General features: G+C 52.8%; 1 protein-coding gene across 3 annotated transcripts in view; it reads right to left on the minus strand.

Annotated features, from left to right (window-relative positions):
• The window catches only part of epha4b (eph receptor A4b), a 480,535-nt gene that overhangs the window by 172,584 nt on the left and 283,334 nt on the right, over positions 1–24,617 (minus strand). For all 3 annotated transcript variants that reach the window (XM_038815297.1, XM_038815298.1, XM_038815299.1), the window contains one exon: positions 11,785–12,120. In XM_038815297.1, the coding sequence (XP_038671225.1) occupies positions 11,785–12,120 (336 nt within the window). The remainder of the gene's footprint in view (positions 1–11,784; positions 12,121–24,617) is intronic.

A 24,617-nucleotide genomic window follows, 5' to 3' on the forward strand; every position in this document is an offset into this window, starting at 1 on the left:
AATGGCCCAGTCTCTGCAGGCCATCGCTGAGGGCATCGGCGCCACTGCCCAGGACACAGGTAGGGATGGACAACTCCCTGAGCTCCATGGCTGCAAACTTGCAGACTCTTGTAGATACTAGGACGGGCAGCGTCAGGTGCGGGGGGGTGCGTCAGGTGCTGGATCCTTTCGCATCTCGGACCTATGGAGAGGCCCGGGGACCATCGGGCACCTTGAGGGAGGAGGAGGTGCTGTGGCCCGCCCCGGGTCCACCTGCAGTGGAGGTCCCAGAACACCGCGACACCTCAAATTCCCCCCTTCCATCCCCGGTGCATCTGGTGGGCAGCAGGCAGGACAGCTGGCAGCTCGCCATCCCAGTCGCCCGAGCCGCAGCCTGGCCCATCCAAGCCAGGCCGCCCCAGGAAACGGCCGCCAAAGGGATCCCGAGTCACAGGGCAGTAATCACAGCAGTCCACCTCCAGTTCTGCTGTACGGTCCGGGGAACCACCTAGACGTAGTAAGGCCAAAAAATTACACACTGAGTAAGTTGGCACGGATGAGGGCACAGATTAGTCAGAGGGGCTAGGGCACATATATGAACTGTTTGTCATTAACATCACTTTCACACCTACAGAAGCTGCCTCTGTGCTCTGTCCGATGTGTGTGGGGGTGTGGTGGGAGGTGTGCGCCAGTGTGTGTGAGGGGTGATAGGACGTCGAGCTCAGGTGAGTGTGCCCCCTTGGGTCTCCCTTGCCATCCCGCCCCCGGGCAGACGACGGGTCCGGGCGCTGCAGTGTCCAGGCCGCATGCAGGGACGGTCCAGGTGGAGGGTGGGACTGTGGCCCTGAGTCAGACATTGTCTAACGATTAGAGCCCGGAGCTCATCGCAGAGCAGGTTGTCATCATCCTCTCATGGCCTGCAATAGTCCCGCTTCTACTGGCAACCGTGTTATCCCTACCCATTGTGCCGCAGGTGGATGTGCAATGGAGGGGTGGTGTGCATGCGGGTGATGTGCTGGTGGGTGGGGTGAGGGTGGTGGGTGGGGTGAGGGTGCTGGGTGTGGGTGGGGTGGCGTACTTTGTTGTCCGTGCCCATACATGGCGATTCCCACCCTCCATAGTCTGCGTAAGGTGCGGTTACCAACCCGTCCCGTGCCCGGTGGCCCAGCCGGTAACGATGGGATGCATCCTGTCCCTGTCCAGCCCATCTGTCCTGTTCATTGCCCCCATCCTCCTCATCTGGGGAGGCCTGCCCTTCATCGTGTTGCTCCTCCCCCTCCTCTGCCTCCAGCACATCACCCCTCTGCTGCGCTATATTATGGAGGACGCAGCAGACAACAACAATGCGGCCGACCCTCTCCGACTGGTACAGGATGGCCCCTCCAGAGCGGTCCAGGCACCTGAAGCGCATTTTTAGCAGCCCACAGCACTTCTCGACCACACCCCTGGTCGCTGCATATGCATCGTTGTCGCAGTTCTCCACGCCGATCTTTGGCATCTGTATAGGTGCCATCAGCCATGACCGCAACGGGTAACCCTCGTCGCCTAGCAACCAGCCCGGGGGTGGGGGGGGGGGGGTGGGGCAGACATGGTGTCCCTCGAACATGGCGGGGATGAACGATTGTGCCAATAGGAACGGGTCATGCGCATTGCCCGGGTACCGGGTGCATGCAGACGTGCATGATCTTCATCCCGTTGTCATAGACCACCTGAATGTTCATGGAACAGGTCCCCTTCCTGTTCATGAACACGTCACTGTTATCTGCTGGTGCCGCACGATGATGTGCATCCCATCGATCGCCCCCTGTACCATGGGCATCTTGGCCACGGCTGCGAACCCTGCTGCCCAGGCATCCAGGTGGGCCCGATCCGCAGGGAACTGGATGCACCGGTGTCCCGACGTCTGGGAGATGCCGGACATGTCCCCACTCGGTACACACGGGGTCCCATCGGGCGCCTCCGCCGCCTCCCTGGCACGTCCCTGCTCCAGCTCCCATTGGGCAACATGTAGAAGGGCGGGTCCCACTATGGCAGCCAACATTGCTGGGTGATGCCCAAACATAACGGTCTGCAGGGGGTGGGGGTAGATGACATATCACCATTGCCCATACCGCCCTCTGAAGCCAGGTGACATGGGCTGCATGGTCGTGACTGTTGCCAGCTGGCAACTGGCCTGGGAAACATCTCCCCCCCCCCTCAACCCGGGCACTCCCCTCCCTGGCACTCCTCTCCCCATCCCCATCACCCCCATCATCGGCACCCCCATCCCCGGTATTCCCCTCCCCATCCCCGGCACTCCTCTCCCTGGCACCCCCAACACCAGGACTCCCCTCCCCATCCCCGGTATTCCCCTCCCCATCCCCGGCACTTCTCTCCCTGGCACCCCCACCCCCGGCACTCCCCTCCCCATCCCCGGCACTGCAATCCTCAGACCCCCACACCCGGCACTCCCCTCCCCATCCCTGGCACCCCCATCCCTGACACTCCCCTCCCCACCCCCGGCACTCCAATCCTCGGACCCCCACCCTCGGCAATCCCATTCCCATCCCTGGCACCCTCACCCCCAGCACCCTCACCCCCGGCACTCCCCTCCCCATTCCCGGCACTGACCACAAGCACGCAACCTCGGCCCTGGGTAGCATCCTCCACCAGCACCAGCAACCGCCCCTACCATCCACGGCCGTGCCGTCTCCTCTCCGGCGGCCGCCCCATGCCGACCCCTGCCTCCGTGCTCGCCGGCGTCAGCCAGCACGACTGGTTGACACCATCAAAAAGCATGTTTAATTTACGCTGGCGTGACCTGCAGCCCCGGGGCCCATCATGTTGCGCCGATTCTCGCAATTCTGCGAGGCGCAATTCCCGTCGGTGGGATTTTTCGACGGCGCCGGAGCGGCGGGGCTGGATTCACGCCGCCCCCCCCCCCCCCCCCCCCCCCCCCCCCCCGGGATTCTCCAACCCGGCGGGGAGTCGGAGAATCCTGCCCACTTTGTTTTCTTATTTTGACGTGCTGGGCATGTGGCTTTGAGGCTGAGGTGTCATCCCGCAGTCTGAAGGCTGCCCCTGCTGAAGGATCTCAGTATTTTGGAGGACATTCGTTTAAACTTAGCAGTGCCGTTAATAAATAGCGATCTCAATAACTGGGAAGAGATGCATTGACCCTTGACCTTTCATCCCTGGCAGCTGGGTTCAATTCAAACCCACTCAGTTCAGATAACTAAGATAATCTTCTCTACCTCAGGCCACAGGTGGTGTAAACATTTCTGTGGGATAGAAGTGGCCAGGATTGAACACAAATTGATACCGAATTGGGAAGTTCCAGTTAGAGCTGCGAAGATCGCTCTGAATCTTTCTCGAGTATAGCCACTTCTTTAATTACTCTGGGATGAAGATTATCAGGCTCTGGAGATTTATCCCCCTTCAATCCCAAAATCATTTCTTTATTAATACTAATTTCATTCAGCTCCTCACTGAAACTTGTGTTTCTCAGAACTTCCGGTTCATATCTTCATCATATCTGTTCATATCTTCCTTTGTAAAGACATAAGCAAAGTACGAATTTAATTCCTCAGCCATTTCTTTTGTTCCCTGTTATGAATTCCCCCATTTTAGGACAGCACTGTGGTGCTATGGTTAGCATTTCTGCCTCACGGCGCTGAGGTCCCAGGTTCAGACCCGGCTCTGGGCCACTCTCCGTGTGGAGTTTGCACATTCCCCCCGTGTTGGCGTGGGTTTCGCCCCCACAACCCAAAGATGTGCAGGGTAGGTGGATTGGCCACGCTAAATTGCCCCTTAATTGGAAAACTGAATTGGGTACTCTAAATTTTTTTTTTAATGAATTCCCCCATTTTTAGTAGTAGCCTTCAACTCCCCCACCTTTGAGAGATAAATGCCTCCAAAAGCTTGCAGGCAGATTTAACTGAGAGCAGCTGAGGATTCCACTTCGCATTGTCTGAATTGGGAAATACAAGTACGGTTTTCCTTCAGGAAAATCCAACCACCGTCCCAACTCATTTTCCTGATTCGGGGTCAGTGGGCAGGGTAGATTCTGAGTAGGATCCAGTGCTTCAGTGCGATTCCGTCACCGAGTGTCAGGCTCTAGAATAGCATCTCAAATCAGCAGGGTCGATTTTAAAGAGAGCAGTAGCCCTCTCAGTGGACTTACACTTTGTTTGATTCAGCAGTGCACAGGCCCGCAGCCCAGCTGGGAAGACCACCTCCTCCTGACTTCAGCGTGCTGACCCAGGAGCAGATCTTATTTTAAAATCAATGCTGTCTTCCTGCCTGGAGCAGTGGCAGAGAGCAGGTCATGTGCGCCCGAACACTGACGTCACGTGCCTTGGGCTAAAGAGAGACTCCTCCATTTTGTTAGCAGCCAGCAAGGAACAGGACGAAAGAATTTAAAATCGATCGTTTCATAATAAGGACGAGAGGGCCAGAGACACAAACAGGCCAGGATTTCACAACAGTCTGCTGGAGAGAGAAGCTGAGGAGAATCCACAGCAGGACAAAGCAGTGGTGGTAAGTTCCAGGACCTCTGGTGAACAGCCCATTAACAAGAAGCTGAAATCAGGAACAAAGCAGTATAAAGATGATTTTCTTTAAGGCATGGCTTTATTAATTGTGCCAATGCAAGCCCATGTGTGTTATATGCAGGGATGTACTTGCAAATGAAAGTTTAAAATCCTCATAACTTCAAAGGCATTTGAAGACTAAGCATGGTCAGCTAGTGATGTGACCATCAATTCACAAGACACATGGTTGGAAGTGAACAGTGGTTTTAATAGTCTTACAACTGAGCCTGCCTGCGATGAGATGAACTGGCAGCAGGCTCACAACTGCAGATATTTATACTTCCAGTTAGTGGGAGGAGCCATGGGCGGAACCATGGGCGGAGCCAAGGGTGGAGCCCAGTACAAACTCCTCATCTCCCCCTATGGGCAGAGCCGGGCAACTGCTCGTATACCGAGCTTACAAAGACACAACACATACGATATAACACAGTGTGAATTACTAGGATTGTGATTCACCACATTCACCCCCTGTAAAAAAAAACCAAGTTCAATTGTGTTGATGGGTCTACAAATTGAGTCGGTCCGGCGTTCGAGTCGTCCTCTGAGATCTACGAAGCACCGGGGTTGCAGCCTCTTCTGGTGGCTGGGTGGTGGCGGTCGGCGAGGGCACCATAGCGGTCTCCGGGGGTGATTCGGTCCGAGTTTCACACCCGACCGGTTCGACTGGTGACGGGGAGCACCGGAAACCCATAGCCGCGGGGGCGCGGAGCACGGGCAGCGAACCTGCAGGCGTGGGGGCGCCGGGTGTGGGGGGTTGGGTGGGGTGTAGTGTGAGGGGCACCTCGGCGGTAGTAGTGTCGGAGTTGGATCCTGCAGGCGCCAGGTCCCGGAGGGAAACAGTGCCCTGACAGCCGTCAGGGTACTCGATGAACGTGAATTGTTGGGTTCGAGTGGAGTAGGAGCACTCTCTCCACGCGTGGGTCAGTTTTGTGGGTCCGGACGTGCTTCCGGAGGAGAACCGGGCCCGGTGTCTTCAACCATGCTGGGAGAGAAACCCCCGTGGTAGTGCCCCTGGAAAAAACAAATAGCCGCTTGTGAGGGGTCTGATTGGTGGCTGTACATCAGAGGGACCTAATTGCATGGAGCGCGTCGGGGAGGACCTCCTGCCAATGGGAGGTCGGGAGCTTCCTGGACTGGAGGGTCAGTGGGACGGTCTTCTAGACCGTCGCGTTCCCTCTCCACCTTCCCGTTCCCCCTGGGGTTGTAGCTGGTAGTCCTGCTCAAGGCAGTGCCCTTGTCGAGCAGGTACTGACGCAGTTCGTCGCTCATAAAGGACGAACCCCGGTCGCTATGTACATAGTTGGGGAAACCAAACAGGGTGAAGATACTGTGCAGTGCTCTAATGACTGTGTGGGAGGTCATATCGGGGCACGGGATAGCAAAGGGGAAGCGGGAGAACCCGTCTATGACGTTTAAGAAGTACACATTCCAATTGGTCGAGGGGAGTGGCCCTTTAAAATCGATGCTCAGGCGTTCCAAGGGCCGGGAGGCCTTTACCAGGTGGGCCCTGTCTGGTCTATAGAAGTGCGGTTTGCACTCCGTACAGATCGGGCAATCCCTGGTGATGGTTTTTACCTCCTCGGTGGAGAAAGGCAGATTTTGGGCTTTGACGTAGTGGGCGAGCCGGGTGACCCCCGGGTGGCAGAGGCCATTGTGGATAGCGTTCAGGCAGTCATCTTGCGCGCTGGTGCACGTGCCGCGGGACACGGCATCTGGGGGCTCGTTGAGCTTCCCCGGTCGGTACATGATATTGTACTTGTAGGTGGAGAGTTCGATTCTTCACCGTAGGATCATATCGTTATTAATTTTGCCCCTTTGTGAGTTGTCAAACATAAAGGCAACCGATCTTTGGTCGGTGATGAGGGTGAACCTCCTACCTGTGAGGTAGTGCCTCCAGTGTCGTATAGCTTCCACGATGGCTTGTGCTTCCTTTTCGACTGAGGAGTGTAGAAGTTCCGAAGCGGAGAGGGTTCAGGAGAAAAAGGCGACTGGTCTCCCTGCCTGATTTAGAGCGGCTGCGAGAGCGACCTCTGAGGCATCGCTCTCTACCTGGAAAGGGACGGATTCATCCACTGCCCGCATGGCCGCTTTGGCGATGTCCTCATTGATGCAGGTGAAGGCCTGGCGAGCCTCATCTGATACAGGAAAGAGTGTGGCCTTAAATAGTGGGCGGGCTTTGTCCTCATACTGAGGGACCCACTGGGCATAATACAAGAAAAACCCCAGGCACCTTTTGAGGGCCTTGGGACAATGAGGGAGAGGGAGTTGTAAGAGGGGGCGCATACGGTCCAGGTCGGGGCCCAGGACTCCGTTTTCCATGACATAGCCGAGGATGGCTAGCCTGGTCGTGCGAAAAACTCATTTCTCCGTGTTATACGTGAGGTTGAGTTTCTGGGCAGTCTGGAGAAATCGATGGAGGTTAGCGTCGTGGTCCTGCTGATCATGGCCGCAGATGGTGACGTTGTCCAAGTACGGAAACGTGGCCCGCAGCCCGTACTATTCCACCATTCGGTCCATTGCTCGTTGGAACACCGAGACCCCATTCGTGACGCGAAAGGGAACCGGGAGGAAGTGGAAGAGGCGGCCAACGGCCTCGAACACCGTGTAGTGGCGGTCCTCCGGGCGGATTGGGAGCTGGTGGTATGCAGACTTCAGATCCACCGTGGAGAAGACTTTATAATGGGCGATCTGATTCACCATGTCTGCAATCCTGGGGAGGGGGTACACATCGAGGAGCGTGAACCGATTAATGGTTTGGCTATAGTCCACTATCATTCGAAATTTTTCCCCGGTCTTGACGACCACTACCTGAGCTCTCCAGGGTCTATTACTGGCCTCTATGATCCCCTCACGTAGGAGCCTATGGACTTCGGTTCAGATAAACACCCTGTCCTGCAGGCTGTATCGCCTGCTGCGAGTGGCTATGGGTTTGCAGTCCGGCATGAGATTGGCAAAGAGTGGAGGGGGGTCGATTTTTAGCGTAGCGAGGCTGCAGATAGTGAGTGGGGGCAAGGGCCCGCCGAAGCTGAGTGTGAGGCTTTTGAGGTTGCACTGGAAGTCGAGTCCCAGTAAGAGTGGGGCGCAGAGTTCGGGGAGTACGTATAGCTGGAAGTTCGAGTAGCTAGTGCCCTGGATCGTTCGGGTCGCGGCGGTGCGCTCTTGGAGGTGAACAGAGTGTGAGCCCGAAGCGATGGAGATAGTTTGCCGTGCAGGGAAGATAGGGAGCGAACAGCGTCTTACCAGATCTGGGTGTACGAAGCTCTCGGTGCTCCCGGAGTCAAAGAGGCACGGTGTCCTGTACCCGTTGATTTTAACGGTCATCATTGAGTTGCGGAGGTGTTTCGGACGCGACTGGTCCAACGTGACCGTGCTGAGTTGTGGGTAGTCGGCGGCTCGATCAGCTGTGCTGGAGTTGCCCCGTCATGACTGCCCTCTGAGTTCGTAGTCTTCGAGGTGAGTTTCAAAGTTTGAAGGAGATGGATCCCAGAATGGCCGCCCCCGTGGATCGCACGTGGCGGGCGGTGAGGAAGATGGCGCCCAAGATGGCGGCCCCATGAGTCGCACGTGGCCGGCTGCGTGGAGGGAGGTTGCCAAAATGGCGGCCCCCATGAGTCGCACGTGTCGGGTGGGGGCGGAGTCGGAGTACTGGCCGCAGCATTTCGGGGCCTGCGGGCCTGTGAGTTTTGGAAACGAGTGCTCTGGGCTGTGGGAGAGTTTGGAGAGGGGGATTTCTTCGCCAGGCAGACCCGGGCATAGTGTTCTTTGCGACCGCAGCTGCTGTAGGTCGCGTTACGGGCCGGGCAGTACTGCCGTGGATGCTGGGGCTATCCGCAAAAATGGCACACTGGGGCTGCGTAGTGGGTGGGTGGCCGCGCGGCGCTGTTCTGGGGCAGTCGCTGGTCGGGGGCCCAGGATGGGGTCCGTTGGTCCGCGGGGAACGAGGTGAGGCTGCGGAACGAGACCTTCATGGTAGTAGCCAATTCTACAGTGTCCTCCAAGTTCTGGGCCCCTATTTCAAGCAATCGCTGGCGCACATAGTTTGACCTGAGCCCTGCCACGTACACATCTCTGACAGCGAGCTCCATATGCTGGGCGGCTGTTACAGCTTGGTAATTACAGTCCCGAGCTAAGGCTTTTAAATCCCGCAGGAATTCATCCAACGACTCCGCGGAGCGCTGGGGGTGGGTCGTAAAAATGTGGCGCGCGTAGACCTCGTTTATGGGCCTCACGTACATTTGATCTAGCATGGCTAGTACCTCCATATACGAGGTAATACTGTTAAGTTGAGTAGAGATACGGTGGCTCACCCTTGCGTGCAGTAGACTTAGTTTCTGCTCCTCGGTAGTTTCTGATGTGCTTGATTCAGCCAGGTAGGCCTTGAAACATCTGAGCCAGTGTTGAAAGATTTTTTTCGCCTCTGCAGCCTGCGGGTCGAGTTCTAGTCGATCAGGTTTGAGGGCTGATTCCATAGACGTTTTCTTTAAGTTTCCTAAGACTATTAAATTGATGTGACCATCAATTCACAAGACACGTGGTTGGAAGTGAACAGTGGTTTTAATAGTCTTACAACTGAGCCTGCCTGCGATGAGATGAGCTGGCAGCAGGCTCACAACTGCAGATCTTTATACTTCCAGTTAGTGGGAGGAGCCATGGGCGGAACCATGGGCGGAGCCAAGGGTGGAGCCCAGTACAAACTCCTCATCTCCCCCTATGGGCAGAGCCACGTAACTGCTCGTATACCGAGCTTACAAAGACACAACACATACAATATAACACAGTGTGAATTACTAGGATTCTGATTCACCACAGCTAGTGTGGTTCCCGAAGGACAGCCGGTTGGTAAAAATCGGTCATTAGCAAAAAAGTTTAAAAAGCATCACCTTACGGGATGGAATAATTAACTTCACCGAGGACCTTGCAGAATTTGAGCTCCACGGTTAAGGGGGAGGGGGACCTCTCAACAATGCACAGTTGTAGGGTACATAAATCCGGCCAGTTAGGCACTATCAAGACAGGTCCAGTTGGGATCTACCCTGTGATGTATATAATAGTAACTGCAAATAAACTAAGTCTCTTTGAATGACTTGCGGTGGACTCCTTTGTGGCCTTATAAAACCTCCCCTGATCAATGGTTTGAGAGTATAGAGCTCCAATCGCCACTCGAGCTGGGGTTAGTCAATTTAGCATAAGTCACAAATTGAACCGAGAGCATCTCCAGTCTTAATCACCTCAACTATCCAGGAAGCCAACAAATGTCACATTTTACACCAAGCCTTTGAAACCTCAGCAAGGTAGAGTCCAAAAAATATGTGGTTTGAAAAGAAATTGAACTGCGATTTAGACACTGGTTATCAGTTGTTCTTTAATTTTGGGCTTAAAGCGCTTTAACAATTATCACTCATTTTCTTCACAGAGATGTATTCTCGGTGAATATTTTCTGCTTGCTCTCCTTCTGCACATTTGAGCTTGATCAAGCTGTAGGCGAGTTAAATTTGGGGATAACTCCAAGGCCGAGATGAGTCCACTGGAAACAGGAATGACCTTACATTAATTCCTCCATGTAATTATCTTTCCCATGGGAAGCCCAGCCAAGACTGATGCACTTCCTCCTTCGAAGTACAGCTGGGAATGTTTTGGGAACTCAAGCCTCCAAATTAACAGCCTAAAAGCACTGTAGCTGAAAGAAAACTGCCCATATGGTTTTACATTATCTTCAATCCTGCAGCAACCACTTCATTTTTCCATCTCTCTTACAGCACACAAGTGCATCTGCAAATGAATAGCTCTGCAAGACTAGCAATTACAACTGTGCAAAGTGATTAGAGTTGTGGATCATTAGCAGCGCAATCACTCGTCTCTGATTGCTCAAGTATGTACTGACTAATCCCTTTGGCACAAGTTCACAAAATGTCAAGTCGATCTTGATTTTCATAGTGAATAGAATGCAATGCATGAAATCGTTAATAATGGACTCTGTTGGCTGCCTTAGACTCAACTTACAATCCAAATACATGCATCTCCAGAGAGGGAGTAAGATTACAGTGGAGACATCTGTTATTGTTGTTCACTATCAGTGCTTTTGCTATTAGTATATTGAGAGGACGACAGGATCAGGTTACTCTTAATCATAAAACAGGCTTAATGAGTTTCGTTTTTAATCCACACTGAGGCCCAGATTTTGTGGGACTGGAGACGGGCCATAATTCACGCATCCGTGATTTCTGGACGCAGCTGGCCATTTAAATCATCAGCTACCTCCGCTGAAGTAGGACTTTGATAGGCTAGGAGCCTGAAACTTGGAGTGCGTAGATATGACCAGGTCAGAGGAGGTCTGAACCTAGTGGATTTGTTCAGGAACCTCTTTGGAGATCTAATGCATCGCTATGGATAGGGTCCCGGGACATCTTAGGGAGAGGTAAAGCATTCTTTGGCATTGTTAAAATTGAACATAATTTTGCACTTTTTACTTTTAAGAGCTCACTGGAACTATCTAGCTGTCAAAGAACTGTCCAGCTGCCCCTCCTCTGCAAAGATGGGAATGTTGTGTTTGAGGCTAGGACTTTGATTTTTCAGCCATTGTGGGGATTTTCACCATGGCAAAGAGGCTCTCCATTGTACCAAATATCTAAGTTGAAGTTTCACTGCTTCTAAATAATGGAGGAGAAAATCAGCCTTATTCTTAATAATAATAATAATGAAAAGTGGAATTTTGTGGGATCACGAGCAATAAACTAGGAATGACATTGTCGGGAATGCTTCCCATAGCTTTCTGAAACTCATGGTATAGGTTCACAGGAGCTAAAATAAATGGAAATTGTGACCTGACTTAAGAGCTTAAAACTCTTCAGGTACAAAGTTCTGTATTAAGTTACGCAAATTTGAGGGAGGAAAGAAGAAAAGGAAAGTGGGGCTGGATGGAATGATCGCCTGAGTTTTTCCATAACACTGGCTTAAACACGAAATAAAATTTTAGCCTAACATTTATGATCCTGTTGTGCAATATAACTGAATATTGATCACCATACTTGATTGTTTTGACAGGAAATGCCCAAGTTGTTTTCTTTAATAAAAAAGGAGCTAGCTTTTTACTTTCTATAATTAATGACCCCTTACAAAAGTCCTTTCCTAGAAATGGCACATTTCAAAGCAACACACTCCTGCAATTAATGGGTTGCTGTCCGTGGCAACCTGATTCCAAGTGTCACATTAGGCAACTGAGTAGATATTTGCTTACCTGCCTGGCTTGTCGTGACATTGATGGAGATATACTGGTTCGGACTGGGGCTCAGCTCAGATACGCCATTTAAAGCCTCAAGGTCGAAGGTATAATTAGTATGTGGCAGCAGATTGGTAACAAGTACTTTTGTGTATGTCAATCCAAACTGACGGGGGATGAAATGAAGAACACTCCCACAGAGGCTGCATTCCCTGGGGTCCCCCGCACACTTCTTGCAGTGAACGTCGTACGTAATGTCATTCCTGCCACCGCTGTCCCTGGGAGGGCTCCATTCCAGGGTGATAGAGGTCTCATTTGTTGTAGATATGGGATTTTCTGGTGCTGTCGGAGGTCCTAATATCAAGGAAGAAGCAAAGTGCATGAATAATACCGGCGTCATAGTTTCTATGTACAAGCCATTAAAAATCTTTCAACAATTTTCTTTTCTTTCACATGCTAGTTCTTCTCAATTCCTCAGATGAAAAGCATGGTATACTTCAAATTGCATTTTTATTATTTCCTATTGACTGCACCTTGTATGTTAGAGTTGACTATCTTATAATACCTATCGTGTTGTACACTGTAATCACGAGGGACGTGAATGACTGGCCGCGTTGCACGGTTGGTAAATGATGAAGGATCCCTCTTCCGGGATCTACCTGGCTTGCTGTGCCTCGCGAGATCTCCAGCAATATTATGAGATGTCGTGACCTGAATCCCGCCCATTGTGGGCGGGTTCACTATCTGGCAAATCTGCATAATAGAGCGAGACAGCTAGTCTCACTCTAATATGCACTCACTGGATCTACCAAGGCACCTTTGTCTCTTTCGAACAATGCTTGTGGGGGTCTCCCAGGAGATCAGAGGCCCCCGGGTGCTTACCTTCTGGGCAGGGTGGCACCCTGGCACTGCTGGTGCCACCCTGGCACTGGCACCCTGACACTGCCAGCCTTTAGGGATATCTTAATGGTTACAAGGTGAATCGATTTCTCATTCTTGAAATTAGTGCTCTTGTCAGTTATTGGTCAGGTTGCCTCTTTATTTCTGAAGTGTGATTGCTAAATTCTGTGTGGGGTTACAAATCCGATTTTCTGTTGATTGTGTTGGACCTCGTTTGTTTTTGTTCTTTGTAAAGTACATTTGTTTTGTGTGACACTGGAAACAACTTTGCATCAGGCAGGTTGCAGATATATGGGTCTGGAAAATCGATGACACTGTGCCTACTGTTCAAGCACTAAGGAGAAGCTCAAGCCTCCAGTGTGGTAGGAAGCTCACTGTCCACCAGATTGGTTGTAAAGGGTCGACATCAGAGGAATAAATGATGGTGATGCAATGATATCAGATCATATGACTGAGAAGAAAGACAGGCCTCAAAGAGCGCAGAATCTCTTACCCCGTGTGGAAGTATAAATGTGCAAATACTTTCTGTAAATATACAATTCTGGTTAAAGACTATGGACTCGAGCAGCTTACTTTTGGATAAGTAGACAATCGTCAAAACCCATCTAAACCCTCACCACACAACAAGACACTGGTGTTGGCAAAAAAAATAGCTGTCCAAAAATAGTTCCTGCTGCTACAGATGTGGAGTTAAAAGTCCATTTGAAGCCCCATCAACAATTTTGCTTTGTCCTGAGGAAACTGGCTTCTCCTGTTCTATATAAATGTACCAACCATGCGCAAGGATGGGTTCCTTATTTGAAGATAAGACAATATACAGATGGATTTTCTCGGAGGCTAAGTATTGTGCATCTGACCTCTACCCTGCAACGTGCCAACTTCCGACAAGTCATGGGACTAATTTATTCCATCCTGTCGAGGGAACAATGATTGACAGTTTTTTCCAGGAACTGTTTTCTTCAAGTTCGATGCACTTCATGCTGCAACATGGCTAAATTCAGAAAAACGAGGCCTACGTGCAGCCTAATGGGAAGTCTGTGATGCACTGTCAAATACGGCGAGACGAGAGTACAGAGTAATCGAGGCTTTATTAAGCAGGGATGTGTAGCCTCCTGCAGCTGCTGCCAAAATGGCTGCAGCTCGGTGAGCCCACACATTCATATTCCGCCTACTGGGCAGAGCCAGCAGGCAGGGATCTACCCCCGTACCTGTAGTACACGAGCCTTACCGTATGACATCTCATGTACGTGATATATACAAACAGTGGTGACTACCACATTCACCCCCTGTTAAAAAAGAGTCCAGCGGGCGTGGTGGAAAAATTAGCTACATGTATGTGAGCATTTTAAAGTGTACATTTTGGGGAAAGTTCACAAATTCAGCCGGTCGGGTGCCTTGATCCTTTGTTGTGAGCGCCGCAGTCCCGGTGGCGATGCAGGCGCCGGTTCAGTCGCCGGTGACTCCGGGAGCGTGTCGACCTCATCTTCATCACCGGGTGGGACCAAGGAGAGGACGGACAGTCCTGCAGTGGGGCTGTGGTGAGGTAAGGTGCTGGGGGGAGGATGGATGGCGCCAGGGCAGATGGGGGTGGGGTGAACCAGCTGGTGCAAGTCCCTAAAGGAGACTGTGTCTTGGCGGCCGTCGGGGTACGCCAGGTGTACTGCGGGTTTGCATGGAGTAGGTATACCCTCTCAACCAACGGGTCCGCCTAGTGTAGCCGCACGTGCTTACGGAGGAGAGCGGATCCTGAAGCTGCCAATGTTGGGAACAAAACCCTGGAGGTGGACTTCCTGGGGAAGTCAAAGAGACGTTCATGGGGGGTTGCATTAGTTGCAGTGCAAAGTAGCGATCGGATGGAGAGAAGGGCATCGGGGAGGACCTCCTGCCAGCGGGAGACCCGGAGATTTTTGGACCATAGGGCCAGCGGGACGGGCTTCCTGTTCTCCCTCTCCACCTGCCCATTTCCCCGGGGATTGTAGCTCGTCGTCTTGCTTGAGGCAATGCCCTTGCTGAGTAGGTACTGACGCAGCTCATCACTCATAAAGGAGGATCCCCGGTCGCTGTGGATGTAAGCGGGGAAACCGAACAGGGCGAAGATTGTGTTGAGTGCTTTGATGACTGTTGCAAACGTCATATCGGGGCATGGGACAGCGAAGGGGAATCTGGAGTATTCATCGACCACGTTAAGGAAGTACGTGTTTCGGTCGGTGGAGGGGAGGAGCCCTTTGAAATCCACACTGAGGCATTCAAAGGGGCGGGTGGCCTTCACCAGGTGCGCTCGGTCTGGCCAGTAGAAGTGCGGTTTGCACTCCGCGCAGACCTGGCAGTCTCTGGTGATAGCCCTGACCTCCTCAATGGAGTAGGGCAGATTGAGAGCCTCTATGAAGTGAAAGAACTTGGCGACCCCTGGGTGACAGACAGCGTCGTGTAGGGCCCGGAGTTCACTTGTGCGCTGGCACATGTACCTCGGGATAGGGCATCGTTGAGCTTTCCAGGGTGATACAAAATCTCGTAATTGTAGGTGGAGAGCTCGATCCTCCACCTCAAGATTTTATCATTTTTGATCTTGCCCTGCTGTGTGTTATTGAACATGAAGGCAACCGACCATTGGTCAGTGAGGAGAGTGACTCTTCTGCCAGCCAGGTAATGCCTCCAATGCCGCACAGCTTCTACGATGGCTTGGGCCTCCTTCTCGACGGAGGAGTGCCGAATTTCGGAGGCATGGAGGGTGCGTGAAAAGAATGCCATGGGTCTGCCTGCCTGGTTGAGGGTGGCGGCCAGAGCGACATCTGATGCATCGCTCTTGACTTGGAAGGATAGCGGCTCGTCGACCGTGTGTATCACGGACTTGGCGATGTCGGCATTGATACGGTTGAAGGCCTGGTGAGCCTCGGTCGTCAGTGGGAAAACGGTGGAGTGAATGAGTGGGTGGGCCTTGTCCGCATAGCTGGGGACCCACTGGGCGTAGTATGAGAAGAACCCCAGGCATCGTTTGAGGGCCTTTGAGCAGTGGGAGAGGAGGAGTTCCATGAAGGGGTGCATGCGATCGGGGTCGGGCCCTAGAACTCCATTTTGCACCACATAGCCAAGGATGGCTAAGCAGTTGGTGCTGAACACGCACTTCTCCTGGTACGTAAGGTTCAGGAGTTTGGCGGTGTGGAGGAATTTGGAAAGGTTAGCGTCATGGTCCTGCTGGTTGTGGCTGCAGATGGTGACGTTATCCAGGTACGGGAAGGTGGCCCGCAGTCCGTACCGGTTAACCAGGCGGTCCATCTCCCGTTGGAAGGCCGAGGCCCCATTAGGGACGCCGAAGCGAACCCTAGGAAGTGGTAAAGGCGGCCGTCCGCTTCAAACGGAGTGTATGGGCGGTCCACCTTGTGGATGGGGAGCTGGTGGTAGTCATATTTCAGGTGCATTGTCGAGAAGACCCGGTACTGTGCAATCTGATTGACCATAAGAGATATGCGTGGGAAGGGGTACGTGTTGAGCTGCTTGTACCGATGGTCTGACTGTAGTCAACGGCCATCCTGTGTTTCTCCCCAGTTTTCACAACTACCACTTGGGCTCTCCAGGGGCTGTTGCTGACCTCGATGATGCCTTCCCTCAGCAGCCGCTGGACCTCAGACCTGATGAAGGTCCTGTCCTGAGCACAGTACCGTCTGCTCCTGATGGCGACGCGTTTGCAATCCGGGGTGAGGTTTGCAAACAGAGAAGCCAGATCGACCTTAAGGGTTGTGAGGCTGCATACAGTAAAGGGTGATAGGGGCCTGCCGAATTTCAGGGTTGGATGTTGGAGGTTGCACTGGAAGTCCAGGCCGAGTAACAAGGCAGCGCAGAGGTTGGGGAGGACGGAGAGCCAGAAGTCGCTGAACTCTACGCCCTCGATTGTGAGGATGGTGGTGCAGTACCCCCGGATTTCCACGGAGTAGTATCCGGAGGCCAGGGAGATTTGTTGGGTAATGGAGTGTACCGCGAGGGAGCAGCGCCTTACCATATCAGGGTGGATGAAGTTCTCTGTGCTCTCGGAGTCAAGAAGGCTGGATGTCTTGTGCTCATCGACCTTTACCGCCGTCGACGCGGTTGCAAGGTTGTGCGGCCGGGACTGGTCGACCGTGATGGAGGCGAGCTATAGCTGGTGTTGGAAGGCCCCGGGCTGGTCGGCAGTGGTTGCGGGCAATGAGCAGCCCAATGAGGTGCCCAACGAGCAGGGGTCCTGAGGCGAGGCATATGGCGGCGCCCATGGGGCGCACGTGGCGGGTGGCATTAAAGATGGCGGCACCCACGAGGCCTGATGGGGGGATGATCACGGCGCCCACAGGCCGCACGTGTCCTGAGGCAAGGAAGATGGCGGCGTCCACGGGCCGCACGTGGGGGGTGCAGGAACAGTGGGCCTGGTTACAGTGGCGATCGACCGAGCCTGGCACACTGCAGCAAAATGTCCTTTCTTCCCGCAGGCCTTGCAGAGTGCGCTCCGCGCTGGGCAGCGCTGCCAGGGTGCTTTGTCTGTCCGCAAAAGTAGCACTGGGCCCCCCGGGGTTGGCTGGCTGCCACGCGGCGCAGGCTTGGGATGGCTGGTGGGGGTCGCTGGTGGGGTCCACGATGGGGTGTTCGCTGGTAGGGTCCATGATGTCCAGGAGGGGGGCGCCGTGCGGTCGGGGGCGTACGCTTGTACATTACGGGAGGCGACCATTAATGACATCGCGAGTTTCTTAGTCACTGCAAGGTCGAGGGTAGCCCCTTCTAAGAGGCGCTGGCCGATGTACGCCGACCCTATGCCCGTAACGAAAGCGTCACTAATTAGGAGTTTGGAATGTTCAACGGCCGAAACGGCCTGGCAATCGCAGTCCTTCGCCAGGGCATGCAGAGCATGCCAGAAATCTTCCACAGACTCACCGAGGAGTTGACGCCACGTGGACAGGTGCCTGGCATAGAGTTTGTTGGTCTGCTGGGTGTAGTTCTCTTTCAGAAGCGCCATGGCCTCAGCGTAGGTGGGCGCGTCCCGGATGAGGGAAAAGATATCGGCGCTCATCCGTGTCTACAGGATCTAGAGTTTCTGTGCTTCTGTGGGTTGTTCCTTCGCAGAACCGATGTAGGCTTCAAGTCAAGCTAGCCAGTGGGCGAAGGCAACGTGGCATTGTCTGCTTGAGGGTGCAGCTGCAGGCAATCTGGCTTGATGCGGAAGTCCATCATTGTAACATCTCTGCTTAATAAATTGATGCACTATCAATTACCATGAGATGAGAGTAGAGAGTAATCGAGGCTTTATTACAGTAAGAAGTCTTACAACACCAGGTTAAAGTCCAACAGGTTTGTTTCAAACACGAGCTTTCGGATCACTGCTCCTTCCTCAGGTGAATGGAGAGGTATGTTCCAGAAACATTTATATAGACAAAGTCAGAGATGCCAGACAATGCTTGGAATGTGAGCATTTGCGGGTAATCAAATCATTACAGATCCAGAGATAGGGGGTAATCCCAGGTTAAAGAGGTGTGAATTGTCTCAAAGCAGGACAGTTGATAGGATTTTGCAAGTCCAGGCCAGATGGTGGGTGGTGAATGTAATGCGACATGAATCCAAGATCCCGGTTGAGGCCGCACTCATGCGTGCGGAACTTAGCTATAAGTTTCTGCTCAGCTATTCTGCGTTGTCTCATGTCCTGAAGACCGCCTTGGAGAACGCTTACCCGGAGATCAGAGGCTGAATGCCCTTGACTGCTGAAGTGTTCCCCGATTGGAAGGGAACATTTCTGCCTGGTGATTGTCGCACGATGCCCGTTCATTCGTTGTTGCAGTGTCTGCATGGTCTCGCCAATGTACCACGCTTCAGGACATCCTTTCTTGCAGCGTATGCGGTAGACTACATTGGTCGAGTCGCACGAGTATGTGCCGTGTACCTGGTGTGTGGTGTTTCCACGTGTAATGGCGGTATCCATGTCGATTATCTGGCATGTCTTGCAGAGATTGCCCTGGCAGGGTTGTGTGGTGTCTTGGTCGCTGTTCTGAAGGCTGGGTAGTTTGCTGCAAACAATGGTTTGTTTGAGGTTGCGCGGTTGTTTGAAGGCAAGTAGTTGGGATGTGGGGATGACCTTGGCAAGATGTTCATCTTCATTGATGATGTGTTGAAGGCTGCGAAGAAGATGTCGTAGTTTCTCCCCCCCCCCCCCCCCCCCCCCCCCAGGAAAGTACTGGACGACGAAGGCTTTAAGCAGAGATATGTTGCCTCCTGCAGCTGCTGCCGAAATGGCTGCAGCTCGGAGAGCCCACACATTTATACTCCGCCTACTGGGCAGAGCCAGCAGGCAGGGATCTACCCCCAGACCTGTAGTACAGGAGCCTTACCATATTACATCTCATATATTTGAAATATACAAACAGTGGTGATGACCACAGTCTGTCAATGAATCATTGCAGGCCTCCATCAAAAAGGTAGTTTTTTGTTGAAATTCTTTATGGGAATCTGAAGAAGGATAGAGCAAGAGAGCTCTTCCTGACCCCAGATAAAAGTGCCCTCTATTGCTCACTCCCCGCCTTCCTGGTCTTAATGGGTGGGATTCTCCGTTCTGCGATGCCGGAGCCACAAAACATGATGTGGTGAAGAATTGCGTCAGCCAAAAATCGTGGTCACCGCTGGGCGCCGTATGGAATACGGTGCTCCGGTGCCTCGACAGCAATGTGTTTGCATTCCACACTGCAGGCCGGCATGGGGATACAAATTGTCCAGTGGGAGCCGATGGGTCAGGTAAAAGGGTGGTGTCCGGGGCTGCCCTAGGGGCCTTGGCATGTGCCCACATCCAAAGCCCACACCCCACACCAGTGGGCCCCAACCTCCCAAACCGGCACACCCTCTGCTGCCAGCATAGCCCATCCCTCAAACCCTTCCGGCAGATGACCAAAGCATTTCGGAACATTGGTGAGCAGGTCTTTATTGTGCTATTTACAGGTATTGTGCCCTCGGCTCTATCACTAACTTATGTGCTTCACCCGTGCCAACTTCTACCTTACTGGCCTTACGTGCCTGAATGCTCCATCTAGGTGGTTCCCCAGGCGGCCTGCTGCGATTCCCGCCCTATGGCCTGGGTTCCCTTTGGAGGCCATCCTCTGGAACGACCGAGCCTGGATGGACCTGGCTGTCTTCAGGGTGCAACAGGTGGTGTGGTGCCACCGTTCTGCCTGCTGACCATCGAATTTGCTAACGACACCTGGGGGGGGGGAGGTTTCAGGGATGCTGTGGTGTTCCGGCGCCTCCACGCATAGTCACAGGCAAGGACCCCATCACCTCCACACATCAGCTATGCATTGGGAAGGGGATGTGGTCAGAGCGAGCACCGGCAGCTCTACGATCACTTGGCGCTGACAATCCTGGAGGCTAACTCTCGTATCGACCATGTCTCTGTGCCGCAGTCATGGAGCACAGGGACTGCAGCCATGTCTCTCTGGAACTGTGCCACGTCGCTCAGGGACCGTGCCAGGTCCTTCGGTGTCTGGTTCAGTTCAGCCAGTTCCAGGCCAATGCATCTCCAGCATTGATGGGACTGCCCTTTCCAGAACCCCAGACCTGTCTGGACGACAGCTAGTCCCTGGGATTGGGCCGCCCTATGACCGTCTGCCCCCTCGGGGGTTCCTACCTCCACCTGGTGTAGTATGTGTTTGGCGTGCCCTAGGAGCCTCTTCATTAACGTGCTCGCTGCCGGAGACAGCAGTGTCGGGAAGTTGGTGTCATTCCAGGTCGTGTCCTCTCGGCTGTCACGGGGTTGCAGCTGGGGACTCACATAGCCAGTAGGTCCCACCTCGTCGCCAGATGAGTCTTGGGGTTGTGGCCGGCGGTGGGGGATGCCAGATGGCCCTGCCTTGTCGCTGAGTGACCCTACAAAGCAAAATACAAGATGCATGGTGGGGGTGTGGAGGGGTGCCACACATGCTGTAGGGAGAGGGCAATCCTTTGGAAATTTGCTTGCTTCCCTGATGCCAACCCCTCTGCTTCGGCGACTCCCCGCTGTCTGGGCCCACCAACCAGGTCCAACACCCTCTGTTCTTCGACCGTGAGGGGGCCGCAGTTCCGGCAGGCCCCCTCTCGTCTTCTGTTTCTTCCTGCAGTTGTGGACCACCTTCTCTTGGCGGGGGACAGACAATGCACAGCGTGCGACATTCGTGAGGCATCGAAGGGCCCGCGGTTGGTATCCTGTGTGTGTAGGGCACCCAGCCATGCCAGGTAGAATTGATGTTGGCACGTGGTGCAGGGTGGGGTGCGCGCGGACTACCAGCGGGTCAGGTTCGATCGTCTTCTAAGGGGGGTGGGGGGGCTACAGGTGTATGGGATGGGGGTTGATGCCAGGGGCACGGTGGTGGAGGTGGCATACCCTGGCGGGCCTGGGGGTTTGTTCTCCCTCACCCACCCAGCACTGCCTGCTGGTCCATGTGGTGGGGGCCACATGGGAGTGGTGGAGGGGGCGGGAGGGGCGAAGGTGGTGTGGGACAGGTGCGCTGCCTGGGGCACGGAGGTGGGTGACTCACCCAGCCACCCTGAGGAGGTTGTGCAACTCCTTCCTGCACTGCTGACGGTCCTGGAGGTGGGGCCCACGGCGCTCATGGCCTCTGTCACCAACGCCCAGGCCCAGTTTACATTGTCAGGTGGCAGCCTCCTTCCGACCCTGGGGAACAGGATGCCCCAACTCTCCTCCTCAACATCCATCCAACAACATCTCCAGCTCCACATTTGTAAATCTACAAATGTGCGGGTTAGATGGATTTGCCATGATAATAAATTGCCCCTTAGTGTCCAAAAGATTAGAGGGATAAGGTGAAGATGTGGGTTTAATTAGGATGCTCGTACCGAAAGCCGGTGCAGACTGGATGGGCCGAATGGCCTCTTCTGCACTGTAAATTCTATGATTCACTGATCTCGGGGCTGCTTTTCGGGGTGCATCACCTTGGCTGGAAGGAGTGTGTGGGTGTGGGGTGCTTTCTGCAGCTGCAGCCTGTCAGGCTCCCCAGTGCCATTACCAACCACACCTAATCAGATGCCGGCGTTCATTGGAATTGCACTAGTTCCATGTTGTGTTAGTGCTTGCCCATTAACGTGTCCTGAATCATTCCGGGACCGGCACCACTTTCGTCAACGTAGAACTCTCACGATTCAGTCCCGTTGTCAGCACTTACTCTCCCAAACGAAGAATTCTGGCCAATATGTTTCAAATCCTCTTGCCTTACTCTCCGATGTTCTGTTTTTCAGACAGGCATTAACCTATTTAAAATAAATAGGCTACCACCTGCCTATAAATAGCACACACGGGTACAGAGTGTGACTGCATTAAGCAGGCTTATTGCATTTCTCAGCTATCCCTAAGCACTTTGCATAGAGAGGGTTAGATCTTGCAATTATTGCTGCTTTGGAAATTGTAGCTGCCATATTTGAGCCAAGAAACAGGACTGAAAGTAATGACAATTAATTTGTTTTGGTGGTGTGGGTTGAGGAAGGAAGACAGGCCAAGAAATCAACACTTCCATGCACTTCAGTGTATTACCAAGGCTCGACTGAACTGTCTGAAATATGGGCGGGAATTCTCCGGCCGTTCGCTGGCGGTAGAATTCTCTGATCCCGCCAGCAGCGCACAACCGCCTGTGGGTTTTCTGGTGGCGTGGGGTTCATAGAATTTACAGTGCAGAAGGAGGCCATTCAGCCCATCGAGTCTGCACCGGCTCTTGGAAAGAGCACCCTACCCAAGGTCCACAACTCCACCCTATCCCCATAACCTAGTAACCCCACCCAACACTAAGGGCAATTTTGGACACTACGGGCAATTTAGCATGGCCAATCCACCTAACCTGCACATCTTTGGACTGTGGGAGGAAACCGGAGCACCCGGAGGAAACCCACGCACACACGGGGAGGATGTGCAGACTCCGCACAGACAGTGACCCAAGCCGGAATCGAACCTGGGACCCTGGAGCTGTGAAGCGATTGTGCTATCCACAATGCTACCGTGCTGCCAAAGGGTTACTTCAATGGGAAATCGCACTGACAAGGGACGAGATTAGAAAATCCCGCTGATAACAAACGGCGCTCAAAGATTCTCCGTTCTCGCTAGCAACGGTCTCGGGGCGAATTCGCAACGGAGAATCCTGACCATTCAGGTTTTCAGGGTGACAGGTTAAGGTGAGGATCAGTCTCTAAAATGGAGGCATTGGAAGTGCTCCCAATTTCCTTGCCAGCATTTATCCCTCAATGATTTGATGATTGTATTTAATTGCTGATGTAGGATCTTGCTGTGCTCAATGTGTCTGCTGCATGTATCTATATTGCAACAGTGAAAACACTTGGAGAACAATCTGGTGCCTGTGCAATTTTTGGGGGTCCTGAGGTTGTGAAAAGCACCCCATAAAAGCAGCCAGTGAGCAACACCACCACTTTAAATATTCACACAGCACCTACACTCCTGCCCCCACCCACCACAACATCACTGACAGACAGTGGCTGCAATGTGTACAATGTACAAGGTGCATTGCAATAACTCACCAAACCCGCAGGTTCGACCATCTAGAAGGCCAACAATCATTTACATTCATAGGGGCCTTTTAATGAAGCAAACTGTTCCAAAGTGTTTTAGAGCATAATTGGACAAAGAAATTAACACCAGGCCAAAGAAATAGACATTAGAAAAGGTCACCTAAAGCTTGGTCAAAAAGATAGGGCTGGGTTCTCCCAAATTGGGGCTATGTCCCCACACTAGCGTAAACACGGCATTGCACTTCTAAGTTTCCTCAAATAAATAACAGTCGGCTCACTTCAGGGGACTGGCAGGGACCTGGAGTAATTCACGTAGCTTTAGCTGCGTATATGGGCCCCCGCGCTTCCGGTTTCAAGTCCGTGCATGCGCACGTAATTTTGTGAACGCGCAGATTTACGGGGCCCGGAGAATTCGTTGTGAAATTTGATTCTCCACCCCCGCGCCAAATGCGATTTCGGTGCGGGGCTGCGGAGAATCCAGCCCATAGTTTTTAAACAGCATCCTAAAAGAGAAGTAAACGGTGGAAAGGTTTCGGGTGAGAAATCCAGAGTTTAAGGTTGAATGTCGAGACGGTTTAAGGCACAGTGCCAAAGACAGTGCTTTTCTTTACAAAGGGAGGAAAATGTGGCTCTCTTTATTGTAAACCATTGGCCTTTTCGGTGAGTGAGTTAAACATTTACACTTATGGTGTGATGGATTAATGGAGAGTAATGGAGCTCAAGACACTGAACATTCCTCTCATCCCGCTTGTAACTATATATATTCAGATGGTCGAGAGCCTCCTGCAGATTCTTGGCTGGCATTTCTAGAGGACGCAGTGGGATCCAGTTGTTCAATTGTGATCTGTATTTTAACGCATTTTGCTCATGATGAACATTTATGACTGGCAGGGAGTGCGTGTGTGTGTCTGCTACAGGGGTGCAGAGGAAAGATGGTGAATACAGTAAAGTGGCCGTGGTCCCAGATTCCTGTAGGTTGTTTTGCCCTTTGAGGGGGAGAGCTGACTGATGATGATTTAACCTGAGGGTCATCACACTTCGGGCGAGGGACAAGGTTGAGAAGGCAGGGCCTTCATGAATCACCTCAGCCGGTACGGGAATTAAACCCACACTGCTGGCCTTGCTCTGCATCACAAACCAGCTATTCAGCCAACTGAGGTACAAGAACTAGAAATTAACAAACCTGGTGGTGAGATAAACTTAATAATATAGCCTTATTGAAGTCTTTTTATTTCTACCACTGTCAGCCTTTTTAAGGAACCCCCCCCTCCAACTCCCCGCCAGTCACAGTGTCCTTGTCACAGGAGCCCACTAAAATATTTCAGAAAAATACATCAAACATACGACAAACCAGTGAAAAGAATTGGCAGAAGAAATGACTTCCAGACATCACTGTGTGTATCACTGGTATAAGATCTGCTCTCAGAGAAGATTCTTACCAGCACAAG

Source organism: Scyliorhinus canicula, chromosome 13 (assembly GCF_902713615.1).
Source record: "Scyliorhinus canicula chromosome 13, sScyCan1.1, whole genome shotgun sequence".
Classification (NCBI taxonomy): domain Eukaryota; kingdom Metazoa; phylum Chordata; class Chondrichthyes; order Carcharhiniformes; family Scyliorhinidae; genus Scyliorhinus; species Scyliorhinus canicula.